General features: G+C 47.2%; 3 protein-coding genes across 5 annotated transcripts; 2 read left to right on the top strand and 1 right to left on the bottom strand.

The window, feature by feature from the left end:
* The first annotated feature begins 148 nt into the window (after positions 1-148).
* On the top strand, positions 149-5,294 carry LOC110487446 (lysoplasmalogenase). Its single transcript, XM_021559384.2, has 3 exons — positions 149-420; positions 588-831; positions 3,188-5,294. The coding sequence occupies exons 1-3, from the start codon at positions 370-372 to the stop codon at positions 3,640-3,642; spliced, it is 750 nt and encodes a 249-aa protein (XP_021415059.1). The 5' UTR covers positions 149-369; the 3' UTR covers positions 3,643-5,294.
* On the bottom strand, positions 4,302-11,439 carry LOC110487436 (hsp70-binding protein 1). Of its 3 annotated transcripts, none has more exons than XM_021559372.2 (8): positions 11,222-11,438; positions 10,469-10,599; positions 10,125-10,338; positions 8,186-8,410; positions 7,786-7,941; positions 6,547-6,643; positions 6,344-6,455; positions 4,302-5,447 (listed from the first exon to the last, which is right to left on the bottom strand). In XM_021559372.2, exons 2-8 carry the CDS (start codon positions 10,586-10,588, stop codon positions 5,367-5,369), a joined length of 1,005 nt encoding a protein of 334 aa, XP_021415047.1. In that variant the 5' UTR covers positions 10,589-10,599; positions 11,222-11,438; the 3' UTR covers positions 4,302-5,366. The 3 variants fall into 3 exon arrangements, with proteins under 3 accessions (XP_021415047.1, XP_021415049.1, XP_021415048.1); XM_021559374.2 differs by having other exon boundaries at positions 5,299-5,447; positions 6,547-6,637; positions 11,222-11,439; XM_021559373.2 differs by having other exon boundaries at positions 5,299-5,447; positions 10,469-10,594.
* Positions 11,440-13,434: 1,995 nt separating this feature from the next.
* LOC110487429 (elongation factor Tu, mitochondrial) lies at positions 13,435-27,265 on the top strand. Its single transcript, XM_036941902.1, has 11 exons — positions 13,435-13,546; positions 14,170-14,216; positions 14,442-14,586; positions 14,800-14,966; positions 17,961-18,230; positions 19,455-19,587; positions 22,520-22,624; positions 24,545-24,696; positions 26,546-26,665; positions 26,775-26,996; positions 27,068-27,265. The coding sequence occupies exons 1-10, from the start codon at positions 13,477-13,479 to the stop codon at positions 26,943-26,945; spliced, it is 1,380 nt and encodes a 459-aa protein (XP_036797797.1). The 5' UTR covers positions 13,435-13,476; the 3' UTR covers positions 26,946-26,996; positions 27,068-27,265.
* Positions 27,266-27,296: the final 31 nt, after the last annotated feature.

Genomic DNA, 27,296 nt, shown 5'->3' with positions numbered 1-27,296 from the left:
CATGTCTTAATACATGGCTCTGGCCCAGTTCAACTTCACCCTCAAGTTGATGATGTCACTTATCTGGTCTAGTTGGATGGGCCAAGGGTCACTACTGGCAGAGTTGAAAAGTAAAACTGAGAGGAGGAGACATTGGGCATTGATTATAACTGAGCAATCTGACAGATAACGTGTCACTGTGATTGGTCCAAAGTTCAATGTCGACCGGCACCAAGAGACAGGGACACACTCAGACAGACTGAACCAGTGGAGAGAGAAGAGACAAGGAAGTCCAGAGGAAAAGAGAAACACATGAAATCCTCTGGAAGGAGGCAGGACTGAAGGAAACCGGTACAGCCCAGATACACACAGCTCTTGGTTCTGAGAGAGATGGACATCCTTGAAACAGCCGCCTATGACCGAAGACAGCGCAGGAACACGGTATGATCCTTACCTCTAATCACACACGCATGCACACACACACACACAAACACTTTTTTGTGTTAATGTATAATAATGTCATTATTTTAAATCTCTCATATTAACTACCTCCCTTCTTCCTCTCCTCTCGTCTCCCCTTCCTCTCTCTCTCTCTCTCTCTCTTTCAGTACTGTGTTCTACTACTCTCTCTCTCGCCGTTCTTCCTGGCCATCGCTGTCTACTTCTATCTGTGGATCCCTGACTCCTCCCCCTCCATCTTCGCTGCGGCTATTAAGGCCGCCCCTGTCATCTCATTGGCTCTCCTGGTGCTGAGCTACAAAGGGGGGAGGAGTCTCCTCGGCGTGGCGGGGGGCCTGATCTTCTCGGCAGGCGGAGACTGTTGCCTTATATGGCCCGAGCTGTTTCTCCATGGTAACGAGAGCTTTTTCTACTGCTACTGATAAAGTCCTGCAGACACTGCAGACATGGCAGATAGCCTAGAGGTTAGAGAGGGCAAGCCAGAAACTGGAGGTTTGGCAGTTTGAATCCCATGTCTGACTGGATGTCACTGGAGGGTTGGCAGTTTGAATCCCATATCTGACTGGATGTCACTGGAGGGTTGGCAGTTTGAATCCCATATCTGACTGGAGGGTTGGCAGTTTGAATCCCATGTCTGACTGGAGGGTTGGCAGTTTGAATCCCATATCTGACTGGAGGGTTGGCAGTTTGAATCCCATGTCTGACTGGAGGGTTGGCAGTTTGAATCCCATGTCTGATTGGATGTCACTGGAGGGTTGGCAGTTTGAATCCCATATCTGACTGGATGTCACTGGAGGGTTGGCAGTTTGAATCTTATGTCTGACTGGAGGGTTGGCAGTTTGAATCCCATGTCTGACTGGAGGGTTGGCAGTTTGAATCCCATGTCTGACTGGATGTCACTGGAGGATTGGCAGTTTGAATCCCATGTCTGACTGGAGGGTTGGCAGTTTGAATCCCATGTCTGATTGGAGGATTGGCAGTTTGAATCCCATATCTGACTGGATGTCACTGGAGGGTTGCCAGTTTGAATCCCATGTCTGACTGGAGGATTGGCAGTTTGAATCCCATATCTGACTGGATGTCACTGGAGGGTTGGCAGTTTGAATCCCATGTCTGATTGGATGTCACTGGAGGGTTGGCAGTTTGAATCCCATGTCTGAATGGAGGGTTGGCAGTTTGAATCCCATGTCTGAATGGAGGGTTGGCAGTTTAAATCCCATGTCTGACTGGAGGGTTGGCAGTTTGAATCCCATGTCTGACTGGAGGGTTGGCAGTTTGAATCCCATGTCTGATTGGATGTCACTGGAGGGTTGGCAGTTTGAATCCCATATCTGACTGGATGTCACTGGAGGTTTGGCAGTTTGAATCCCATGTCTGATTGGAGGGTTGGCAGTTTGAATCCCATGTCTGACTGGAGGGTTGGCAGTTTGAATCCCATGTCTGATTGGAGGGTTGGCAGTTTGAATCCCATGTCTGACTGGAGGGTTGGCAGTTTGAATCCCATATCTGACTAGATGTCACTGGAGGGTTGGCAGTTTGAATCCCATGTCTGACTGGAGGGTTGGCAGTTTGAATCCCATGTCTGATTGGATGTCACTGGAGGGTTGGCAGTTTGAATCCCATGTCTGATTGGAGGGTTGGCAGTTTGAATCCCATGTCTGACTGGAGGGTTGGCAGTTTGAATCCCATGTCTGATTGGATGTCACTGGAGGGTTGGCAGTTTGAATCCCATGTCTGACTGGAGGGTTGGCAGTTTGAATCCCATGTCTGACTGGAGGGTTGGCAGTTTGAATCCCATGTCTGATTGGATGTCACTGGAGGGTTGGCAGTTTGAATCCCATGTCTGACTGGAGGGTTGACAGTTTGAATCCCATGTCTGACTGGAGGGTTGGCAGTTTGAATCCCATGTCTGATTGGATGTCACTGGAGGGTTGGCAGTTTGAATCCCATGTCTGACTGGAGGGTTGACAGTTTGAATCCCATGTCTGATTGGAGGGTTGACAGTTTGAATCCCATGTCTGACTGGAGGGTTGGCAGTTTGAATCCCATGTCTGACTGGAGGGTGGCTGGTGTGTAACGTCACTGGAGTACTCTGACATACTTCAATGACTATAAACCATGTATGGCTAATATGGTAAGGTATGCCAGCAGCATACCACCCTGCATACCACTGCTGGCTTGCTTCTGAAGCTAAGCAGGGTTGGTCCTGGTCAGTCCCTGGATGGGAGACCAGATGCTGCTGGAAGTGGTGTTGGAGGGCCAGTTGGAGGCACTCTTCCCTCTGGTCTAAAACAATGGCCCAGGGCAGTGATTGGGGACACTGCCCTGTGTAGGGTGCTGTCTTTTGGATGGGACGTTAAACGGGTGTCCTGACTCTCTGGGGTCACTAAAGATCCCATGGCACTTATCGTAAGAGTAGGGGTGTTAACCCTGGTGTCCTGGCTAAATTACCAATCTGGCCCTCAAACCATCATGGTCACCTAATAAACCCCAGTTTACAATTGGCTCATTCATCCCCCTCCTCTCCCCTGTAACATATCAATAAATGGTGACATCAACTGCTGTTGTGCACTTGAGCAAGACACTCAACCCACAACTGCTGCTCTTGGGGTGATGCACTGCAGCTGACTGTCTGCTCCAACCGCTCTGCTTGTCTTGTTGGGGAGGATAAAGCACATAGACAAATCTCTATTTTAGGTAGAATACAGGCAATAAAGTAATGTTGTTGTCTCTCTAATCCTCTCCTCAGGAATGGCCTCCTTCGCCTTGGCCCACCTGCTCTACTCCCTCACCTTCCTCTCCACTCGTTACTCCTCCCCCAGCTCCTCCTCTTCCCTGTCCTACTTCTTCTGCCTGCTCCTGTGGCTGCTGGGGGGAGGCCTCTACGCTTACCTCTTCCCTTTCCTGCAGAAGACACCGGACGCGGCCGCCCTGACTCCCGGCGTCGGGGTGTACGTGGCTCTGATCGTCCTGATGGCTACGCTGGCGGTTCGCACCCGCCGACCGCTGATCATGCTGGGCAGTTTGATCTTCATGACCTCTGACCTGACGCTGGCGCTGCAGACCTTCAAAGTGACGGAGCCCCTGGAGCACGGCAGGCACATCGTCATGACGACGTACTACCTGGCGCAGCTGCTGATCGCCGTGGGTGACATCAAGGCCGCGGAGGGCGGGGATGAGTTTGCCAAATGGAAGAAATCTTAGTTAAGGGGTCATGTGAGATAGGGGCCAGGTCCCAATTTTCCACCCTGCTCCCGAAGTGTACAAACAACTGTCCCCTTTCTCACATGGACTTTACAATGGTGGAAACTCCCTCCAGCCTACTTATACTAATCTCACGCTTTTAAATCAATGACAGGGAGTGGTTAAGTGCACAATTCTGGAAAAGGGTGGAGAATCAGGACGTTGCCATGGAAAGCAAACTTGGGACTACCATTCTCTGACTAGTCGGCAGCTATAGGAACTTCAGGCTGTTTGTTGAGACTAGACTGAGAATGAGGCAGAAAGAAGTTGAAAAAGGAAGATTCCCCCCAAAGAAAATCCTCTTTATTAAACTAAACCTCAGAGTATCAGGACAGTCTGTCCGTTTGTTGAGAAAGCTCAGGAATGGGAAACATAACCACTGCCAAAATTCAGACAGCTAGATGCAAGGACTGACATGAGACGGACTTGACAGTATTTTCCATAGTCCAGAATAAAGTTAGAAATATCATTCTCCTTCACTCTGTCTGTGAAAACAGTCCTACGGTCTTAAAGACATGATTTGAGATGTGATGCACTTCCCTTGTTAGTTGTGATTTATCAAACACATTCTGTATAACGGTCTGTTGATATGAAGAGACGATTCTCAGAAATGAAGTCCCTTATGAAAAAATAAAATGTTAATTTATTCATGATGAAATGGGGATGAAAAATAAAGGTGTGTTACATATTTCATGTTATTTCAGACGTAAGAGCTCTGCAAAAGTCACCCATTATGTTTATAGACAGAAACGTCTCAACAAAACATCGACAAACGGTGGATATTCTGAATGAAAGACAGTCATAAAAAGCCAAACACAAGAAGCCAACAGAAATGCCTTATGGGTAGTGAAACTCGATCAAAATGGATTCTAATAAAACATCTGACTAATGAAGCTGAAAGCTGCTAAATGGGTAACGCTTTATTTTACAGCCTAATTACCTGCTATTTATTCAGAAACACAAGAACTATTATGTAGTTTAACAGTGTATATTACTTAGTGTTACCCAATAACTAGTTGTCACTTGGTAAATCATTTTAACAAATACAAGAGGATCCCAATTATTACCAAGTAACGTCACACTGGGCCAGATATATAAATGGTGACGGGGCTGTGAAATCGCATCATCACTAAATGTGACATCTGATATTTTATGTGTGGAATCTGAGGGATTGTTGGGTCAGAATCCAAAGGTTAAGGCTTCTCTAATCTGTTCTCTTCAGCAGCTTAACAGCAACAGGGGGGAGTACATCACAAAGCTATGATCAGATAACCCGAAGAAATGTCCAGAAATGACTTACGGTACTATCAGAAAATAAAATATTGTATCTTTATTCAACCAGGAAAACACCTTAGAAGTTAGAAACCTCTTTTGCAAGAGGTCAAGAGGTCAGCAGGAAGTAGTCAGGTGTAGATCATAATGATATATAGACTGGACATGGTAGAAGTGACTGAACACAAGAGATAGAAGTTTATCTGCGTCGCCTGGTGACAGTGTTTAGTGAAGCACCCTCTGCTCTCTAAAGCCTGCTACACTCTTAGATCCAGCCACCCTGTAACATGGGTCTAGATGGACAACGACATCAGCAGGTTTTCCTCAAGGAGTTAATTTAATTTAAAATAATGTCCTCCTATGTCTCCTAGCCAATGACGGCACTGCAGGAGAAGTGGAGGACCAGTTGGATTTCAGCGATCCATTCCACTGTCGTCAGGTTGCCGTCTGCAGAAACAAGCAGAACGCAAGCGCTTGCAGAACTCCAACTCTTCCTATAAAGAGGAGACCAGAGGAAGGAAATAAGACAAGATGCAGCCTAGTGGCAAATAAGTAACAATATATACCTGGCAAAAGACTGTGGAATCAATACATTATTCCATGTTATTAGCGATGCACCTTGAGAGAGGGGAAAGACCGGTGGGAAGAGTAAGAGGGCCAGAACGAAAAGGTGGTTTTAGAGAGATGGAAAGGAGACACATGGGGAGTGACAGAGGGACAGTATTAGAGATGGAGAGAAGACACATGGGGAGTGACAGAGGGACAGTATTAGAGATGGAGAGGAGACACATGGGGAGTGACAGAGGGACAGTATTAGAGATGGAGAGGAGACACATGGGGAGTGACAGAGGGGTGGTATTAAGGCTTCGGATGGCGTCTAGCCAGACCACTGTCCTCCTCCCTTCAAAGACAGTTGCTTGAAAAACGAGAAAAAAAGTGGCAACAGTCCCGTTTGTCCATCTTGAGATGCTGTAGTCAGTTTACACTTCCTCAAAATAGTCTGAATTCATCTACGATAACTTAAGTTATGTTATTACTTTTGACGTTTAGTTGCGCAATTTTACATCTAGTCTACATCTACATCTATGTTTGGTGCAGTATTTAAAATAAAAATAAAATGTGCATGTGAACGAGTCTGTCGTTGAAGGATTAACACTTCATTTAAGACTGACGAAGGGGCATAGACTTCAGCTACCGAAATTCACTTTGCCTTGAGAAAAAAGGTCATGAACAGCCGAACCCTCGCCGAAGACCAAAAACATCACAAAACCTCATAATACATTCACAAACTGTTCCGGATGGGAAGCAATCGGACGCCTTTAGAGAGATGGAGAGGGTCATGGGTCACACGGGACGGGAGAAGGAGAAGAGTGGAGAAAAGGGTACCTACCTGACACTCCTCTCTCCCCTGCAGATCTTCAGCCCGCTGGTTGAGCATCTCCTCCAGCCCCAAGGTAGGGCTCTGACAGTCCCTCAGACCCAGAGGACTCTCCTCCACCAGGCTACAGACAGAGAGCTTTGTTTTATTGAAGCTCCATTGAGAAGACATTGAAACTTTCAAGACATTTCCCTCTGTGTGTTCACATGTATTACCAGCAGAGGGCGCCGAGCACGTGCTCGTGGAAGGAGGAGTGGGGCGTGCGTAGAACAGACACCAGCTGTTGCACCATACCCATGGAGAGAACTGTATCTGAGAGAGGGAGAGATAGTACATTGATATAGTTATGATCTAAATAACCCAGTTCAAATCATTTCTTACATCAGGAGGACACAAAGCATGATAGTCTCAAAACACCACCAATAACAACACACAGCTGCAAACAGAGTCTCTAGACACCACCAATAACACACAGCATGATCGTCTCTAAACACCACCAATAACAACACACAGCTGCAAACAGAGTCTCTAGTCTCCACCAATAACACACAGCTGCAAACAGAGTCTCTAGACACCACCAATAACAACACACAGCTGCAAACAGAGTCTCTAGTCTCCACCAATAACAACACACAGCTGCAAACAGAGTCTCTAGTCTCCACCAATAACAACACACAGCTGCAAACAGAGTCTCTAGTCTCCACCAATAACACACAGCTGCAAACAGAGTCTCTAGTCTCCACCAATAACACACAGCTGCAAACAGAGTCTCTAGACACCACCAATAACAACACACAGCTGCAAACAGAGTCTCTAGACACCACCAATAACAACACACAGCTGCAAACAGAGTCTCTAGACACCACCAATAACAACACACAGCTGCAAACAGAGTCTCTAGACACCACCAATAACACACAGCTGCAAACAGAGTCTCTAGACACCACCAATAACAACATACAGCTGCAAACAGAGTCTCTAGACACCACCAATAACAACACACAGCTGCAAACAGAGTCTCTAGACACCACCAATAACACACAGCTGCAAACAGAGTCTCTAGACACCACCAATAACAACATACAGCTGCAAACAGAGTCTCTAGACACCACCAATAACAACACACAGCTGCAAACAGAGTCTCTAGTCTCCACCAATAACAACACACAGCTGCAAACATAGTCTCTAGTCTCCACCAATAACACACAGCTGCAAACAGAGAGTCTCTAGACACCACCAATAACAACATACAGCTGCAAACAGAGACAGTCTCTAGACACCACCAATAACAACACACAGCTGCAAACAGAGTCTCTGGTCTCCACCAATAACAACACACAGCTGCAAACAGAGAGTCTCTAGTCTCCACCAATAACAACACACAGCTGCAAACAGAGAGTCTCTAGTCTCCAAATGAGTCTCGCAGTCAGACAGAGGACCTGTTAGTCACACACCTTTATGCTCTGGGTGGACTGTGAGCAGGTTGAGGAGTAAGAAAGACGACTTGGTCCTCAGTTTCTCGTTGTCAGACTGCATGCCTCTCATCAGCACAGAGAAGCCATCGTGAGAGAGGAAGGCCCGGAGACCTACTTCCTGCTCCCGCACCAGACCTGATGGAGAGAGAGAGAAAGAGTTACTGTGTGGTACTTCACTACTGCTCAGATCTAAATGAACTCCTATCAGCAACACCCAGGCCAGCAGAACTTCACTTAGATCTGAGAGGAACAGGAGATATTAGCAATATTTTAACCTTGCCTTTTGATAGGCTAGAGTTCTCTCTCATGATTCAGGATTTACCCAATGGTGGAATGTGCTCCCCATACTGTTTGTATCTATCCAAGGGGCAACACTTACAGGAGACAGCGTAGAGGGCCTTCACTCGAACGGTGGGGTGGGGATCTGAGTCAGTCAGCTGTAGCAGTTTGGGTAGCGCCCCCTTGCTGAGTAAGTGGCACTGCACTTGGGGCATGTTCTGGGCACAGGAGGCGATGAGCTGGGCACCACGCCACCTCACGCTGCCCTGAGGATGGTTCAAGCACTGCGACATACACAGGTCCAACCCACCCAGGGTCATCAGGTCTGACACACAGACAGACCAGAGACAATACACACAGTATTATTATTAATGAATAGAACTTGTCATTCATGTCCATGTTGATCTGTCTTTACTATAATATACAGTGCATTAGGAAGGTATTCAGACCCCTCAACTTTTTACACATTTTGTTACATGACAGCCTTACTCAAATTTATTACAAATGTTTTTCATCACCCCATAATGATAGAGTAAACAGGTTTTTAGAAATGTTTGCAAATATATTAAAAAGAATAAACAGAAATACCTTATTTACACAAGTATTCAGACCCTTTGCTATGAGACTCAAAATTGAGCTTAGGTCCATCCTATTTCCATTGATATTCCTTGAGATGTTTCTACAACTTGGAGTCCACCTGTGGTAAATTAAATTGATTGGACATGATTTAGAAAAGGCACAAACCGGTCTATATAAAAGGTCCCGCAGTTGACAGTGCATGTCAGAGCAAAAACCAAGCTATGAGAATGAAGGAAAATTCCATAGAGCTCCGAGACAGGATTGTGTCGAAGCACAGATCTGGGGAAGTGCACCAAAAATGTCTGCAGCATTGAAGGTCCCCAAGAACAGTGGCCTCCATCATTCTTCAAATGGAAGAAGTTTGGAACCACCAAGACTCTTCCTAGAGCTGGCTACCCGGCAAAACTGAGCAATTAGGGTGGAAGGGCCTTGGTCAGGGATGTGACCAAGAACCCGATGGTCACTCTGACAGAGCTCCAGTTCCTCTGAAGATGGGAGAACCTTCCAGAAGGACAACCATCTCTGAAGCACTCCACCAATCAGGCCTTTATGGTAGAGTGGCCAGACAGAAGCCACACCTCAGTAAAAGGAGTGAAGGCCCACTTGGCATTTGCCAAAATGGACCTAAAGACTCTCAGATCATGAGAAGTAAGATTATCTAGTCTGATAAAACCAATATTGAACTCCTTGGCCTGAATGCCAAGCATCACATCTGGAGGAAACCTGGCACCATCCCAACAGTGAAGCATGGTGGTGGCAGCAACATGCTGTGGGGATGTTTTTCAGCGGCAGAGACTGGGAGATCAGTCAGGACCGAGGGAAAGATGAACGGAGCAAAGTACAGAGAGGTCATTGATGAAAACCTCCTCCAGAGCAACCTGGACCTCAGACTGGAACGAAGGTTCACCTTCACAATGACCCTTAGCACACAGCCAAGACAACGCAGGAGTGGCGTCGGGACAAGTCCAGAGCCCAGACTTAAACCCGATTGAACATCTCTGGAGACCTGAAAATAGCTGTGCAGCGACGCTCCCCATCCAACCTGACACAGCTTGAGAAGATCTGCAGAGAAGAATGGGAGAAACTCCCCAAATACACATGTACCAAGCTTGTAGCGTCATACCCAAGAAGATGAGGTACTAATTGCTATTAAAGGTGATTAAACAACATACTGAGTAAAGAGTCTGAATATTTATGTAAATGTGATATTTCAGTTTTTTTGCTGTCATTATGGGGTATTGTACGTAGTTTAATCCATTTTAGAATAAGGTAACAAAATGTGAAAAAAGGTCAAGGGGTCTGAATGCGTTCCAAATGCAATGTATAAAACTACAGCAACTTAAAGTTGAATTTGATATTGTTTTAACTAGGGTCCATCAAAGACAGTGGAATCTTTCCTTTGGGTCACAAGCTGAAGTGTAATTTATTTACATCAGCACCTGTTTCTTGGCATGTCTCACCTCTGGCATTGTCTAGGTTCTCACACAGCTCTGAGAGAAACTCCAGTGCCCCTTCTGTCTCCCCCTCTTCATCCTCTCCTTCCTCCTCTCCCTCTCTCCCCCTCTCACACCCTCCATCTCTCAGCAGAACGCGCATACACTCCTTCATCTGTTCCACCTCGCTGTTCTGTCCTTTGGCCACTTCCGCAAGAGCTCCTTTCAACCATTCTTTCCTCTGTAACAAAAGTGACATTACGGTCAATGTAAAATTGGTTGTCAATGTAACAAGTTGTTGTGAGATCTGCTGATCTACACAGTCATCTGTAATGAAGACGACCTGGGAGGTGACTAAGAAGGACCATTACCTCCTCTGACATGGGTTCAGGGAGGGCGGGTCCATCTGCAGCAGAGCCAGCCTCCACAGCCAATCGAAGGACACCCTGGAGGTTTTGGGGATGTCTCCTGTTGCGTTGGTCTTCTGCCATGATGCTCTGTGCTGATGAGAAAAATGGGTGAAATTATTCCAGAACTTGTTTGTCAATGTATTATTCCCCAAATTTGGCACTGAATTGTGGTCAGAAAGCAAAATCAACCTATGCACTTTAACGTTGAATTAATTGCTGATTGCAATTAAGGTTCCAAACTGCTCTACAATTTCTGACATACCATCAGTATTATTCTATCGTCTATTGATAACTTGAAAAACTAATTTTAGCTAGATCTCCAGGAAGCAGCTACGGGGCATTTAAAGAGCCGCAGGTTCCTGACCACTGACACATTCCATTCTCAAATAAATCAACTAACCATAGCCTGATTTGGTATTAAAGTGGTTGTAGCGAACGTTAGCTAGGTAAGTGACAAAAGAATAGGACTTATTATCCCTGATACTAGGCCTAGCTAACAGCGAGCAAGTTGCTGGCTATGAAAGTTGTCACATAAATATCAAGCACATACAGAATAACGTTAGCTGGGTAGGTTTAGCTATTTTGAGAGCTACAGCAAAGGTCTTGGTTGGGTAGGCTACAAAGCCAGAAAGAAAACTATCCTACTAGCTACTGTTAGCACAGTAAACAACATGTCAGGCAGTTTGACGTAGCTGGGCTGCTCTTTTTACTTGCCTGTTTGTTCAAAACGCCGAGTATCACAATGTTAAAGTTGGTTCTTATTTCGCTGCCCTTTAATACTGTACAAGAATGTAACGGTACTAGAACATTCTAGTTGAGTCCGAAGCTAATTGCTGTGCGTTGAATCATCATGCGTTTCAGAGGAAGCCATTCTTCTTCTTCTGTGGGTTTCATGGAGGACGACAACCCCAAAAGGTGTATTGCCGCCACCAACTGGATGGGATCAAATCAATTTTTATTTGTCACATGCGCCAAGTACAACAGTGATGCAACCCGTCAGGATGCTCTTGATGGTGCAGCTGTAAAACCTTTAGAGGATATGAGGACACATGCCAAATCTAGTCCACAATCATCTCCTTTGTCTTGATTACGTCATTGAGGGAGAGGTTGTTGTCCTTGCACCACACGGTCAGGTCTCTGACGTCTCATCGTTGTCGGTGATCAGGCCTACCACTGTTGTGTCGTCAGCAAACTTAATGATGGTGTTGGAGTTGTGCCTGGCTGTGCAGTCATGAGTGAATAGGCAGTACAGAAGGGGACTGTGGACTCACTCCTGAAGGGCCCCCATGTTGAGGATCAGTGTGGCGGATGTGTTGCTACCTACCTTTACCACCTGGGTGTGACCCGTCAGGAAGTTCAGGATCCAGTTGCAGAGGGAGGTGTTTAGTCCCAGGGTCGTTAACTGCGGTATGCAGTGATGAGCTTTGCACCATGGTGTTGAAATCTGAGCTGTAGTCAATTAATAACCTTCTCACATAGGTGTTTATTTTGTCCAGGTGGGAAAGGGCAGTGTTGAGTGCAATAGAGATGGCATCATCTTTGGATCTGTTGGTGCGGTCTGCAGATTGGAGTGGGTCTAGGGTTTCTGGGATAATGGTGTTGATGTGAGCCATGATCAGCCTTTCACAGCATTTCATGGCTACAGACGTGAATGCTACGGGTCGGTAGTCATTTAGGCAGGTGACCTTAGTTTTCTTGGGCACAGGGACTATGGTGGTCTACTTGAAACATGTTGGTATTACAGACTCCGACAGGGAGAGGTCGAAAATGTCAGTGAAGACACTTGCCAGTTGGTGAGTGCATGCTCGGAGTACACGTCCTGCAATCTGACCAGCGGCCTTGTGAATGTTAGCCTGTTATAAGGTCTTACTCACATCGACTGCGGAAAGCATGATCACACAGTCGTCCAGAACAGCTGATGCACTCATGCATGTTTCAGTGTTACTTGCCTCGAAGCGAGCATAGAAGTTATTTAGCTCGTCTGGTAGGCCCGTGTCACTGGGCAGCTCGTGGATGTATTTCCCTTTGTAGCCTGTAATAGTTTGCAAGCCCTGTCACATTCGACGGGCGTCGGAGCCGTTGTATTACAATTCGATCTTATTCCTGTATTGACGCTTTGCCTGTTTGATGGTTCGTTGGAGGGCATAGAGGGATTTCCCGCTCCTTGAAAGCGGCAGCTCTACCCTTTAGCTCAGTGCAAATATTGCCTGTAATCCATGGCTTCTAGTTGGGGTATGTACGTACAGTCACTGTGGGGACGACGTCCTCGATGCGCTCATTGATAAAGCCAGTGACTGATGTGGTGTACTCCTCAATGCCATCGAAGAATCCCAGAACATATTCCAGTCTGTGCGGGCAAAACAGACTTCCTTTGAAGTTAAGTAATTCTACTATAAACATTTACTCCAAAGTGTAACTAGGATAATGAAGGTAAGGTCAGTCTCGTCCAATACAGAGTTTTGTAAGTCAGTTCGTTACGACGTACTGGAAGGATGGGTATGTATTACCTTCATGCCCACTTGCCCAGTAACAGGAGAGAAGCACTGGACTTAAGATGGTGGACTTTGTGGCCTTTTTAGCTATGGTAATTAATGGCACTGCCAAGGTGGAGAGAAGGTCCAGGAAGACATAAATCATTGTGGATGCAGCAGAGCGGTTTCTGGGGCTGAAAGATTTCTTATCAAAGGAGTTAAATGGAATATTGTCACAAGCCGTACCACCCTATCAGGCCCTAGAGCCTGAGAAAGGAGATATGGAGAATTGAAAGAAGGAAGAAGTGGGAGTTTTGTTTTGTCAATGTACTATTTTTATTTGGGTGGATTAAATTAGTTTCCCTACCACGTACGGATTTTATTTTTTACCTTGTTTTGGTTTCAACCCATCCAGTTGGTGGCGGCAACACACCTTTTGGGGTTGTAGTCCGCCACATAACCCACAGACGAAGAAGAAAAAGAAACGGTCACCATGTAATGACGTCACTTTCATCCGCTTGTCAGTCCAAGATGGCGGCGCTCGTTGGGCTTCGTGCATGTTTCTCTGGTTAGTTAAAGTTATACAACGCATTGACAACCACACGCCCAATATTGTAATTTACTGCGTTCAATTATTAATAATCTTTATTTGCCATTGTAATGTTTTGCTTTTTAATCGCGACGAAACGTATGTGGGGTTTGAATGAACCCTAGTGAGCAAGGATGCTGTAGCAGGCTAGCCGCTCGACTCGTTCCGCAGGCAGTGCAAGGTCACGTTAAATAATATTAGTTAAACTAGCTATCTCTTGCGTTGTGAAAACGTTAGGCCTATCAGAAACGTGTCAGATACAGTTAAAAACGAAATTAGTTTTCTAACGATGTAGCTAGCGTCACAAACATTTGCAGTTTGAAAGAATAACATACAGGGAACAGTAATGTGTTTTGAGGTAGCCTAGGTTATAACAGATAACTAGCCTATACACATTATGAATGGCCTAGCTTCGTCCTGCAACATAGCTAGTTGTATATAATAAACCCAATGTCTCAACATAATCCCTTATGTTGCAGGACGAAGCTAGATGGCCCTAAGCCATGAATGTACACCTTGTGATATTTAGCTAGCGACTTCTCTTGACACAGTCGACGGTCTCGGGAGTCCACCTGATTATTAAATACATGTTGTCATTCTAGCCCTTCAGCTTTCCTCACCGGGTCTTCTGCACAGCTCCTATAAACTGGTGAGTACCTAGACGGTGTTTTGAGTATGCATTCATTCACACATCCTATGGCTAACCAATCAGGGATATAAAATTACAGTCCTAGGGGGTAGTACTGTTTGCTGGTTTTAGTAATGCTTTGGGTGGCAAAAACTGGGTTGCCTTTTTTGACTGATCTCCTGCCCATATGTGTCTTCTGGCCCTGCTGTCCATCAAACACTCTTCTTCGTCCTTTTTCTCTTTCAGTGTGCAGTGCCATTTACTCGGCGGAACTTTGCAGCAGAGGCCAAGGCCAAGAAAACATACGCAAGAGACAAGCCCCATGTGAACATTGGCACGATTGGCCATGTTGACCATGGCAAGACAACTCTAACGGCTGCCATCACCAAAGGTAACTGATGTCACCTTTTATTTTTCTAATTTTACATCTATTATTGAATTCAAACTAAGCAGATAACAAGCGTGCTTGAAACCCACTTAGTTACTGTGGACTGTTGACCAATCAAAGCATCTGCCAGCAAAATAACAATGTTCTGTCAGATGCTGTGTGTTCTCTATATATGGTGCTATTGTATGTTTCTAATTGAGCCTTTGTGGTTCCTAGTGCTGGCTGAGGCTGGAGGCGCCCGCTATAAGAAGTATGAGGACATTGACAATGCCCCTGAGGAGAAGGCCAGGGGCATCACCATCAATGCATCCCATGTAGAGTACACCACAGCCAACAGACACTATGCACACACAGACTGCCCGGGCCATGCTGACTACGTCAAGGTAACACAAGCGCCTGAACACACATGTTATTCCCATTCTAAAATCCACCCTAAACCCATACCTCTCTGTTGCCTGGCTAACCTAACTCCTTGCTCCAGCCAAATGCCACGCTACGTCCACAGACTAGAGTTTTTTTCCCCACAATGAGTCTGGATCTGCATACCTACCTGACGATTTCTAGAACACAAACACAATGTAACCATTCTGATTGGTCCCAGAAACTGATGGGTTAGGCCAGAGCCAGAACACACGGGGGTAAAGTGGTGTTTTGAAAATTTGCCATTGGCTTTGATACTCTGATTGGTGAAAGACGATCCAATCGCTGACAACTTTTGTTTTGTACAACCCCCCCCCTCATTTTGAAGTCACCACAACCCACTTCAATGATGGTAGTCTCAGACTGAAATATGTAGCGAACATAGAGCAGTGGAAGAATTCAGTTTGAGTCGTCAGGTAAACCCCTCTGTGGGTTTGAGAAGATCTGATTGGATGGTTATACGGCACAGGGATGTTCGGCATGTTGCTTAGCCATAACCCCGAGGCCCGTTTTCACAGAGTCTCAGTAGGAGTGCTGATCTAGGATCAGTTCCTCCCTCTTATTCACTATAATTTCAGACCTGCCAACCTGCACACATTTTGCACACCATGTACGCAATTTGAGATCAAATTACTCCGGTTAAAAAAACAACTCTAAAATATACAGAACACATTATTGTTTTTGACTCAACCATCTGATGTTGGAGCTGAGCCAATCAGAGGTCCTGGGCGAGGAGAGAAAATCTCTTGCCCTCTGCTTTGTCCCGCCCCCTTGAGTATTTTTTTTCTCCCTCCAGCTGGAAGGCAGCTCTCCACTTCGTCTGTTGATACCACTGATGTGTGAGGAATAATGTTTGGGCAATGGATGTGTTAGTCAAGCACATAACCACTATTATTTGGTAGTTTGCTCCTTAACTAAGGCGTCATTACAAAGGAAGTAGTTAGCTACAGCGTTTAGTCAACGAAGTGAGAACACTTTTTTTTGCCCACAGATGCTTTGATCTCCGCCACCGTAGTAGGTGCGAGCGCATTGACGAGCAAGGAAACATGCAGTGCATCGGTAGTTCAGTGCACGTCGCTGCGTGGATGGAAACAGACATGGCCGTGAGAGCTGTTCCACTAATAGTCTTTCACTGTTAAAGATTAGTAGTCCCTTGTTAATGAATCAGTTGATCTGTCCTCTTCATATAGCTGGAGGTCAACAGTAGGCAGCTAATGATGTGATAATAGTCAGGTCAGCAATGACAACAAGGCATGTTGAATGAATGGCAGCCTGGTAGTCAGACCTAACTGGATGGATGAGGTCAGGGATGACGACAAGGCATGTTGAATGAATGGCAGCCTGGTAGTCAGACCTCACTGGATGGATGAGGTCAGGGATGACGACAAGGCATGTTGAATGAATGGCAGCCTGGTAGTCAGACCTAACTGGATGGATGAGGTCAGGGATGGAGATCTGGAACGTCAGCTGGACTGCTACAGTCAGCTGGACTACTACAGTCAGCTGGACTACTACAGTCAGCTGGACTACTACAGTCAGCTGGACTACTACAGTCAGCAGGACTGCTACTGTAAGCCGGGACTGCTACTGTCAGCTGGGACCGCTACAGTCAGCTGGGACCGCTACAGTCAGCTGGGACCGCTACAGTCAGCTGGGACCGCTACAGTCAGCTGGGACCGCTACAGTCAGCTGGGACCGCTACAGTCAGCTGGGACCGCTACAGTCAGCTGGGACCGCTACAGTCAGCTGGGCTGCTACATTGCATCCAGTTATTTAATTATTCTGAATGTTTACATTTTCACTAGACTATCCACATAAAGACAACTATTAATTAGAATGATCATTACCCCTAAATTGAACCTAGAATAATGCTGATAGCTTCATTGAGACCACTTCAGTTTTATTTAGGCTCATACAAGACTTCTGTATTGGCTACATTGTTTGATATAATTTAAGACTCTAGGTTTCAGGAAATGGCAGTTACAGGTTTTTCAGAATTGCTAAATGCTCCAACTTCCTGAGGGGGAAGTTGACTAAACCACTCCGGACCTCCCCGTACCCAACTTTTGGCCAACATCAGCACCACTTTGTCAGAAAATCCTAGGAAGAGCCCTGATTGCACATTTAAACGTATTTCTAGTTAAGGGCGGCAGGTAGCCTACTGGTTAGAGGGTTGGACTAGTAACCAAAAGGTTGCAAGATAGAATTCCTGAGCTGACAAGGTACAAATCTATTGTTCTGCCCCTGAACAAGGCAGTTAACCCACTGTTCCTAGGTCGTCATTGAAAATAAGAATTTGTTCTTATCTGGCAAGCTGAGTTGCCTGGTAAAACTAAAAACCTACTGAAGAGCCAATGACCAAGTACCTTTAACAGTCTGTAGCATTCCTGCTGAGTCTTCTGCCAACATCATTATTAGGTAAAGAAACTCAAATGTGTATTTGCCTATGATTTGGGCAGTGTGGGTATCGCGTGGGGTGGCAGGTAGCCTACGGGTTAAGAACGTTGGGCCAGTAGCCAAAAGTTAGCTGGTTCAAATCCCTGAGCTGACTAGGTAATACATCTGTCTGTGCCTTTGAGCAAGGCACTTGACCATAATTGCTCCTGTAAGTTGTTCTGGACAACAGTGTCTGCTAAAGGACAAAAACATGTAAAAACCATTATCTGTGGTACCGGGGGGGTTTGGCAGGTCTGTCATTTAAAAGGCAAAACCGATCCTACATCTCTACTCCTACTGAGACACTTTGTGATTACGGGACCAGAATTTGAATGGGGGTTTCAGGCTAGGGGCATTGGCTCAAGTTCACGTTGATTTGTCACAGCAGGTATAAACAGAACAGAGAGATGGTGACTAGCAGGCTCTTCCTCAACAATGCAGTATTCAGTATGAAAGGTAAAGAAATAGAGAATGACAGTTAGATTGTCACACAAGGTGACATGTTGACCTTTCTCCTGTAGAACATGATCACAGGCACGGCTCAGCTGGACGGCTGCATCCTGGTGGTGGCGGCCACGGACGGACAGATGCCCCAGACCAGGGAGCACCTCCTGCTGGCCCGGCAGATCGGCGTGGAGCACGTGGTGGTGTTTGTGAACAAGGCGGATGCGGTGGAGGACAAGGAGATGCTGGAGCTGGTTGAGCTGGAGATCAGAGAGCTGCTCACAGAGTTTGGCTACGACGGTGAGAACACGCCCGTCGTCATCGGCTCGGCCCTCTGTGCCCTGGAGGTGAGTGCCTGGTACGAGGTAGGGTTGTGGTGATGACAGATAGGCTGTCAGCTCGCTAGGAAGGTTGATCCATTGTATTTTATTTGACCGTTTTATAATACATACTGTTGCTTCAGCCATGTTCGTACAATAATACAAACATGCAACATAACTGATGTTTAAAAACACAAAGTCAACTGACTTATTTCAATGTGGTCCTTTTACGTAGCCTCACAAATCCTCCTGACCCCGCTAGCTTACATTAAACACGAGCCCACATTAAACACGAGCCCACATTAAACACGAGCCCACATTAAACACGAGCCCACATTAAACACGAGCCCACATTAAACACGAGCCCACATTAAACACGAGCGTACATTAAACGCTGCAGGGGTATCAGTCTGGCAGGGGTATCAGTCTGGCAGGGGCATCAGTCTGGCAGGGGTATCAGTCTGGCAGGGGCATCAGTCTGGCAGGGGTATCAGTCTGGTAGGGCTGCGACAGCATGAGCCCCGTCTTTTCTATTACCATTGCTTCAGACCAATCAGCATCCTCTGAACTATGGGATTGGTTTAGTTGATGACGGACACGTAGCACCGTTGCTGACAGACAGTAGACAGACAGTAGACAGACAGTAGACAACACATGTAACGTCCTACTTACAAGGTGATGGCTAAATATAAAGCTTTACATGACAGTCTGAACTCTGCTAAATAAACTCTGCTCCCTATCAGAGCTGCTCCGTTCTGTGTGAAAGCATCTCATCTAAATTAGAGAAATGAAGGCTATCTGAGGTTACTGTATCAAGACTTTCTCTGTATTGATTCTGATGCAGTACACTCATCTCTATCATCTCTACAGTTTGGCAAAAATATTAGGTGCAAATTCGTTAGATATACCCCTAGCTGATGTTGGGCTACAATATTTATTTTATTCTCACGTTGATAATATTTATCTGCCTTTTTTGGCTCATTTAGCTGATTTGTCCTGCTGTTCGACATGCCTTTCTCTTGAAAAATGGCAAGTGCTTGTCTTACTTCTGAAAAATGCAGCACTGTGGCCTCTCTTCTGATTGGTTTGAAGGTGATTCAATCACTTTTGAATTTGTTTTGTGCAACGCCTCTTGGCCCAAACGGCGTCCCTTTCAGACAGACAGTGCAGCGGTAATCAGTCTGGTAATTGAGGATAACTTTTAGGTGAAACCTTACCTGTTGTCTCATCTCGTCTAACCTCCCCTCCCAGAACAAACAGCCTGACCTGGGGGTGAACGCAGTGCTGAAGCTCCTAGCAGTAGTGGATGAATACGTCCCTCTGCCCAAGAGAGAGCTGGAGAAACCCTTCCTGCTGCCCATCGAGGGAGTCTACTCCATCCCAGGTGACTGACAACTAGCTCAAATTGTAAAGAAACCCAGATTTGTCATTTAGTTAAAAAGCTGTTTCCACTACATGGTTTCTTCTCCTCTCTATGTCATTGATCTGACTCATTGTTAAGCTATTTAAAATGGCATCATTCAGAAGTACTGCAGGGATAAATTCAAGCTCTTCCACTGTGCATTTCAGATAGGTGTTTCCTAATGAAAACATGACAATAGATAAAACACAGCGATAGGATCCCACTGTCCCGTGCATACAGAGCCTGCCCCCTTGCTCCCCATACAGAGCCTGCCCCCTTGCTCCCCATACAGAGCCTGCCCCCTTGCTCCGCATACAGAACCTGCCCCCTTGCTCCCCATACAGAGCCTGCCCCCTTGCTCCCCATATAGAGCCTGCCCCCTTGCTCCCCATACAGAGACTGCCCCCTTGCTCCCCATACAGAGCCTGTCCCCTTGCTCCCCATACAGAGCCTGCCCCCTTGCTCCCCATACAGAGCCTGCCCCCTTGCTCCGCATACAGAACCTGCCCCCTTGCTCCCCATACAGAGCCTGCCCCCTTGCTCCCCATATAGAGCCTGCCCCCTTGCTCCCCATACAGAGACTGCCCCCTTGCTCCCCATACAGAGCCTGTCCCCTTGCTCCCCATACAGAGCCTGCCCCCTTGCTCCCCATACAGAGCCTGTCCCCTTGCTCCCCATACAGAGACTGCCCCCTTGCTCCCCATACAGAGCCTGTCCCCTTGCTCCCCATACAGAGCCTGTCCCCTTGCTCCCCATACAGAGCCTGTCCCCTTGCTCCCCATACAGAGACTGCCCCCTTGCTCCCCATACAGAGCCTGCCCCCTTGCTCCCCATACAGAGCCTGCCCCCTTGCTCCCCATACAGAGCCTGCCCCCTTGCTCCCCATACAGAGCCTGCCCCCTTGCTCCCCATACAGAGCCTGCCCCCTTGCTCCCCATACAGAGCCTGTCCCCTTGCTCCCCATACAGAGACTGCCCCCTTGCTCCCCATACAGAGCCTGTCCCCTTGCTCCCCATACAGAGACTGCCCCCTTGCTCCCCATACAGAGCCTGCCCCCTTGCTCCCCATACAGAGCCTGCCCCCTTGCTCCCCATACAGAGCCTGCCCCCTTGCTCCCCATACAGAGCCTGCCCCCTTGCTCCCCATACAGAGCCTGCCCCCTTGCTCCCCATACAGAGCCTGCCCCCTTGCTCCCCATACAGAGCCTGCACCCTTGCTCCCCATACAGAGCCTGCCCCCTTGCTCCCCATACAGAGCCTGCCCCCTTGCTCCCCATACAGAGACTGCCCCCTTGCTCCCCATACAGAGACTGCCCCCTCGCTCCCCATACAGAGACTGCCCCCTCGCTCCCCATACAGAGACTGCCCCCTCGCTCCCCATACAGAGACTGCCCCCTCGCTCCCCATACAGAGACTTCCCCCTCGCTCCCCATACAGAGACTGCCCCCTCGCTCCCCATACAGAGACTGCCCCCTCGCTCCCCATACAGAGACTGCCCCCTCGCTCCCCATACAGAGACTGCCCCCTCGCTCCCCATACAGAGACTGCCCCCTCGCTCCCCATACAGAGACTGCCCCCTCGCTCCCCATACAGAGACTGCCCCCTCGCTCCCCATACAGAGACTGCCCCCTCGCTCCCCCTACAGAGACTGCCCCCTCGCTCCCCCTACAGAGACTGCCCCCTCGCTCCCCCTACAGAGACTGCCCCCTCGCTCCCCCTACAGAGACTGCCCCCTCGCTCCCCCTACAGAGACTGCCCCCTCGCTCCCCCTACAGAGACTGCCCCCTCGCTCCCCCTACAGAGACTGCCCCCTCGCTCCCCATACAGAGCCTGCCCCCTCGCTCCCCATACAGAGCCTGCCCCCTCGCTCCCCATACAGAGCCTGCCCCCTCGCTCCCCATACAGAGCCTGCTCCCCATACAGAGCATGCCCCCTCGCTCCCCATACAGAGCCTGCCCCCTCGCTCCCCATACAGAGCCTGCCCCCTCGCTCCCCATACAGAGCCTGCCCCCTCGCTCCCCATACAGAGCCTGCCCCCTCGCTCCCCATACAGAGCCTGCCCCCTTGCTCGGCTCATCCCAGTGTTTGACAACGGTTTCCGTAGCCACAACTGTCTTAATTAAAAACAACTTTGAAATGATTCAGTTATGTCTGTGCAGCATGTGTTTTGTGATGGGAACAACGTGCCTGTTTCCTGTACATCTCTGTGTAGGAATAATCAGTGGTATCTATAACATGCAGTTCTCCTCTCCCTGTCGTTGTGATTTAGTGACAGTAACTGTTTGGAAGCACCTGTATCAGTTTCCTTTCTACCTTTCTGTTTCACCGTTAATTTGATTGATGCACGTGTGATGGACTTGTCCCATCAGCTGTCAGCACGTCTCTCTCTGTTCAGATCTGTCTGTTGTCTAACCACGTCTCTCTCTCTGTTCTGATCTTTCTGCTGTCTAACCACGTCTCTCTCTCTCTGTTCAGATCTGTCTGTTGTCTAACCACGTCTCTCTCTCTGTTCTGATCTGTCTGCTGTTGTCTAACCACGTCTCTCTCTGTGTTCTGATCTGTCTGCTGTTGTCTAACCACGTCTCTCTCTGTTCTGATCTGTCTGCTGTTGTCTAACCACGTCTCTCTGTTCTGATCTGTCTGCTGTTGTCCAACCACGTCTCTCTCTGTTCTGATCTGTCTGCTGTTGTCCAACCACGTCTCTCTCTGTTCTGATCTGTCTGCTGTTGTCTAACCACGTCTCTCTGTGTTCTGATCTGTCTGCTGTTGTCCAACCACGTCTCTCTCTGTTCTGATCTTTCTGCTGTTGTCTAACCACGTCTCTCTGTTCTGATCTTTCTGCTGTTGTCCAACCACGTCTCTCTCTGGGTATCAACACCATTTATTAAACGTGTATTCATTCATCCCTCTTTCAGGCAGGGGTACGGTGGTGACTGGCACTTTGGAGAGGGGTGTCATTAAGAAGGGCGACGACTGTGAGTTTGTGGGGCACAACCGTGCCTTTAAGTCTGTGGTCACTGGTAAGTGAATGGGGAGCCACACCACTATAGAAAGATGAATTTCAATTTTAGAGCTGTAGCACACAGGGTAACATATGCTGTAAAACTGTGTTCATATTACTAGAATTATTCCTGTAAGTACAGTTTAACACTAATTGCTGTTCATTGTCACAGTGTACCTATAGAACTAGCTCTAACCCCTAGTACAGAGTGGTGGCAGAACTAGCCCTAACCCTTAGTACAGAGTGGTGGCAGAACTAGCCCTAACCCCTAGTACAGAGTGGTGGCAGAACTAGCCCTAACCCTTAGTACAGAGTGGTGGCAGAACTAGCCCTAACCCCTAGTACAGAGTGGTGGCAGAGCTAGCCCTAACCCCTAGTACAGAGTGGTGGCAGAACTAGCCCTAACCCCTAGTACAGTGTAGTGACAGAACTAGCCCTAACCCCTAGTACAGAGTGGTGGCAGAACTAGCCCTAACCCCTAGTACAGAGTACTGACAGAACTAGCCCTAACCCCTAGTACAGAGTACTGACAGAACTAGCTCTAACCCCTAGTACAGAGTGGTGACAGAACTAGCCCTAACCCCTAGTACAGAGTACTGACAGAACTAGCTCTAACCCCTAGTACAGAGTGGTGGCAGAACTAGCCCTAATCCCTAGTACAGAGTGGTGATAGAACTATCCCTAACCCCTAGTACAGAGTGGTGACACAACTAGCTCTAACCCCTAGTACAGAGTGGTGACAGAACTAGCCCTAACCCCTAGTACAGAGTACTGACAGAACTTCAACTAACCCCTAGTACAGAGTGGTGGCAGAACTAGCCCTAACCCCTAGTACAGAGTGGTGACAGAACTAGCCCTAACCCCTAGTACAGAGTGGTGGCAGAACTAGCCCTAACCCTTAGTACAGAGTGGTGGCAGAACTAGCCCTAACCCCTAGTACAGAGTGGTGGCAGAACTAGCCCTAACCCCTAGTACAGAGTGGTGGCAGAACTAGCCCTAACCCCTAGTACAGTGTAGTGACAGAACTAGCTCTAACACAAAGTACAGTGTAGTGACAGAACTAGCTCTAACCCCTAGTACAGAGTGGTGACAGAACTAGCTCTAACACAAAGTACAGTGTAGTGACAGAACTAGCTCTAACCCCTAGTACAGAGTGGTGATAGAACTAGCTCTAACCCCTAGTACAGTGTAGTGACAGAACTAGCTCTAACCCCTAGTACAGAGTGGTGACAGAACTAGCTCTAACCCCTAGTACAGAGTACTGACAGAACTAGCCCTAACCCCTAGTACAGAATGGTGACAGAACTAGCTCTAACCCCTAGTACAGAGTGGTGACAGAACTAGCTCTAACCCCTAGTACAGTGTAGTGACAGAACTAGCTCTAACCCCTAGTACAGAGTACTGACAGAACTAGCCCTAACCCCTAGTACAGAGTGGTGACAGAACTAGCTCTAACCCCTAGTACAGTGTAGTGACAGAACTAGCTCTAACCCCTAGTACAGAGTGGTGATAGAACTAGCTCTAACCCCTAGTACAGAGTGGTGACAGAACTAGCTCTAACCCCTAGTACAGAGTGGTGACAGAACTAGCTCTAACCCCTAGTACAGAGTGGTGATAGAACTAGCTCTAACCCCTAGTACAGAGTGGTGACAGAACTAGCTCTAACCCCTAGTACAGTGTAGTGACAGAACTAGCTCTAACCCCTAGTACAGAGTGGTGACAGAACTAGCTCTAACACCAAGTTACAACTACAACAGTTTCTCCACTGCACTTCTAGCACCAATTACCCACTAATAAGACTACTGGACAGTTACCCAAAATATCCCTCTGGTAACCCGTCAACTCCATCCTAAACCTCAAAACATACCACCGTTCTTAGTCTAATTGTTCTTCCTTCACCTCCCTTCTCCACCTCTTTCTTTCCCTCTCTCCTCCCCAGGCATTGAGATGTTCCACCAGTCTCTGGACAGAGCAGAGGCAGGAGATAACCTGGGGGCTCTGGTCCGAGGGCTGAAGAGGGAGGACATTAGGAGAGGGATGGTTATGAGCAAACCAGGCTCCATCCAGCCCCACCAGAAAGTCCAGGCCCAGGTCTGTATCATATCATAAAGTCCAGGCCCAGGTCTGTATCATATCATAAAGTCCAGGCCCAGGTCTGTATCATATCATAAAGTCCAGGCCTGTATCATATCATAAAGTCCAGGCCCAGGTCTGTATCATATCATAAAGTCCAGGCCCAGGTCTGTATCATATCATAAAGTCCAGGCCCAGGTCTGTATCATATCATAAAGTCCAGGCCCAGGTCTGTATCATATCATAAAGTCCAGGCCCAGATCTGTATCATATCATAAAGTCCAGGCCCAGGTCTGTATCATATCGTAAAGTCCAGGCCCAGGTCTGTATCATATCATAAAGTCCAGGCCCAGGTCTGTATCATATCATAAAGTCCAGGCCCAGATCTGTATCATATCATAAAGTCCAGGCCCAGATCTGTATCATATCGTAAAGTCCAGGCCCAGGTCTGTATCATATCGTAAAGTCCAGGCCCAGGTCTGTATCATATCGTAAAGTCCAGGCCCAGGTCTGTATCATATCGTAAAGTCCAGGCCCAGGTCTGTATCATATCATAAAGTCCAGGCCCAGGTCTGTATCATATCATAAAGTCCAGGCCCAGGTCTGTATCATATCGTAAAGTCCAGGCCCAGGTCTGTATCATATCGTAAAGTCCAGGCCCAGGTCTGTATCATATCGTAAAGTCCAGGCCCAGGTTTGTATCATATCGTAAAGTCCAGGCCCAGGTCTGTATCATATCGTAAAGTCCAGGCCCAGGTCTGTATCATATCGTAAAGTCCAGGCCCAGGTCTGTATCATATCGTAAAGTCCAGGCCCAGGTCTGTATCATATCATAAATAAAGTCCAGGCCCAGGTCTGTATCATATCATAAATAAAGTCCAGGCCCAGGTCTGTATCATATCATAAAGTCCAGGTCTGTATCATATCATAAATAAAGTCCAGGCCCAGGTCTGTATCATATCATAAATAAAGTCCAGGCCCAGGTCTGTATCATATCATAAATAAAGTCCAGGCCCAGGTCTGTATCATATCATAAAGTCCAGGTCTGTATCATATCATAAATAAAGTCCAGGCCCAGGTCTGTATCATATCATAAATAAAGTCCAGGCCCAGGTCTGTATCATATCATAAATAAAGTCCAGGCCCAGGTCTGTATCATATCATAAATAAAGTCCAGGCCCAGGTCTGTATCATATCATAAATAAAGTCCAGGCCCAGGTCTGTATCATATCATAAATAAAGTCCAGGCCCAGGTCTGTATCATATCATAAATAAAGTCCAGGCCCAGGTCTGTATCATATCATAAATAAAGTCCAGGCCCAGGTCTGTATCATATCATAAATAAAGTCCAGGCCCAGGTCTGTATCATATCATAAATAAAGTCCAGGCCCAGGTCTGTATCATATCATAAAGTCCAGGTCTGTATCATATCATAAATAAAGTCCAGGCCCAGGTCTGTATCATATCATAAATAAAGTCCAGGCCCAGGTCTGTATCATATCATAAATAAAGTCCAGGCCCAGGTCTGTATCATATCATAAATAAATAAAGTCCAGGTCTGTATCTTCAGTTAGCAGCCCTAGAGGAGTGTGAACTCTAGGTGTACTGTATGCGTAGTGTTGCAGTCTAGTATTCCCAGTATATCGTCTTCTGAAATAATTTCCCTTTATTCAGCGTTTTAAATTTGACCCTCAACTATTTGATCAAATGAAATATGTCTGTCTAGAGCTATGGTATATAGTATTTGTGATATATTTGTAAATTGTGTTTATGTACTAGTGTATTATTCTCATAGTCCAAGGTTAGGGTACGTGTTCTTTAATGGAATGGATGTAGAATGTGTCATTAAAACATCTCTTCATCCCAGGTCTATGTTCTGAGTAAGGAGGAGGGAGGCAGACACAAGCCCTTTGTCAGTAACTTCATGCCAGTCATGTTCTCCCTCACCTGGGACATGGCCTGCAGGGTCTACCTGGCAGGAGACAAGGTATGTGTCCATCTGTCAATCTTTTTCCCCAATGTGATTTGTGTATTCTAAAATAAAGTGTGTACCATAGTTCCAGGGCTGTGCTTTACCTTCTCCTCCTCTCTAACAGGACATGGTGATGCCAGGTGAAGACACATCTCTGACCCTCACGCTGCGCCAGCCTATGATTCTGGAGAAAGGTCAACGGTTCACTCTCAGAGATGGCAACAAAACTATTGGCACCGGCCTGGTTACTGACATACTGACCACCACAGAGGAAGACCAACACAACTGGGGCTGAGGAGAGAAAATAAAATATGGGAGGGAAGGGAGGGGGACTAATGGTGGGGGAGGAAGGGGGACTAATGGTGGGGGAGGAAGGGGGACTAATGGTGGGGGAGGAAGGGGGACTAATGGTGGGGGAGGAAGCATCTAGCTGTCCAATATTATCGGTCTTTAGACACACACACAGCAGTAAGGAGCTGCTCAGACTGCATGTCTCTCTGCTTTACTGACCAACCAGAAGACCCACAATGAGATGTTCATAGTTGTCTTTCTGTGAAAAGGCCAGACTGTCATTGTCCTCTTGTGTAATAAAATGTATTTAATAGTAAAACAGTCTGTCTGTTTTCACATCTACTTCATTGTTTGG

The sequence above is a fragment of the Oncorhynchus mykiss genome, chromosome 13, assembly GCF_013265735.2.
Source record: "Oncorhynchus mykiss isolate Arlee chromosome 13, USDA_OmykA_1.1, whole genome shotgun sequence".
NCBI classification, from domain to species: domain Eukaryota; kingdom Metazoa; phylum Chordata; class Actinopteri; order Salmoniformes; family Salmonidae; genus Oncorhynchus; species Oncorhynchus mykiss.
The sequence above is the reverse complement of the archived record's forward strand: the minus strand, read 5'-3'. Positions and strand labels throughout refer to the sequence as shown.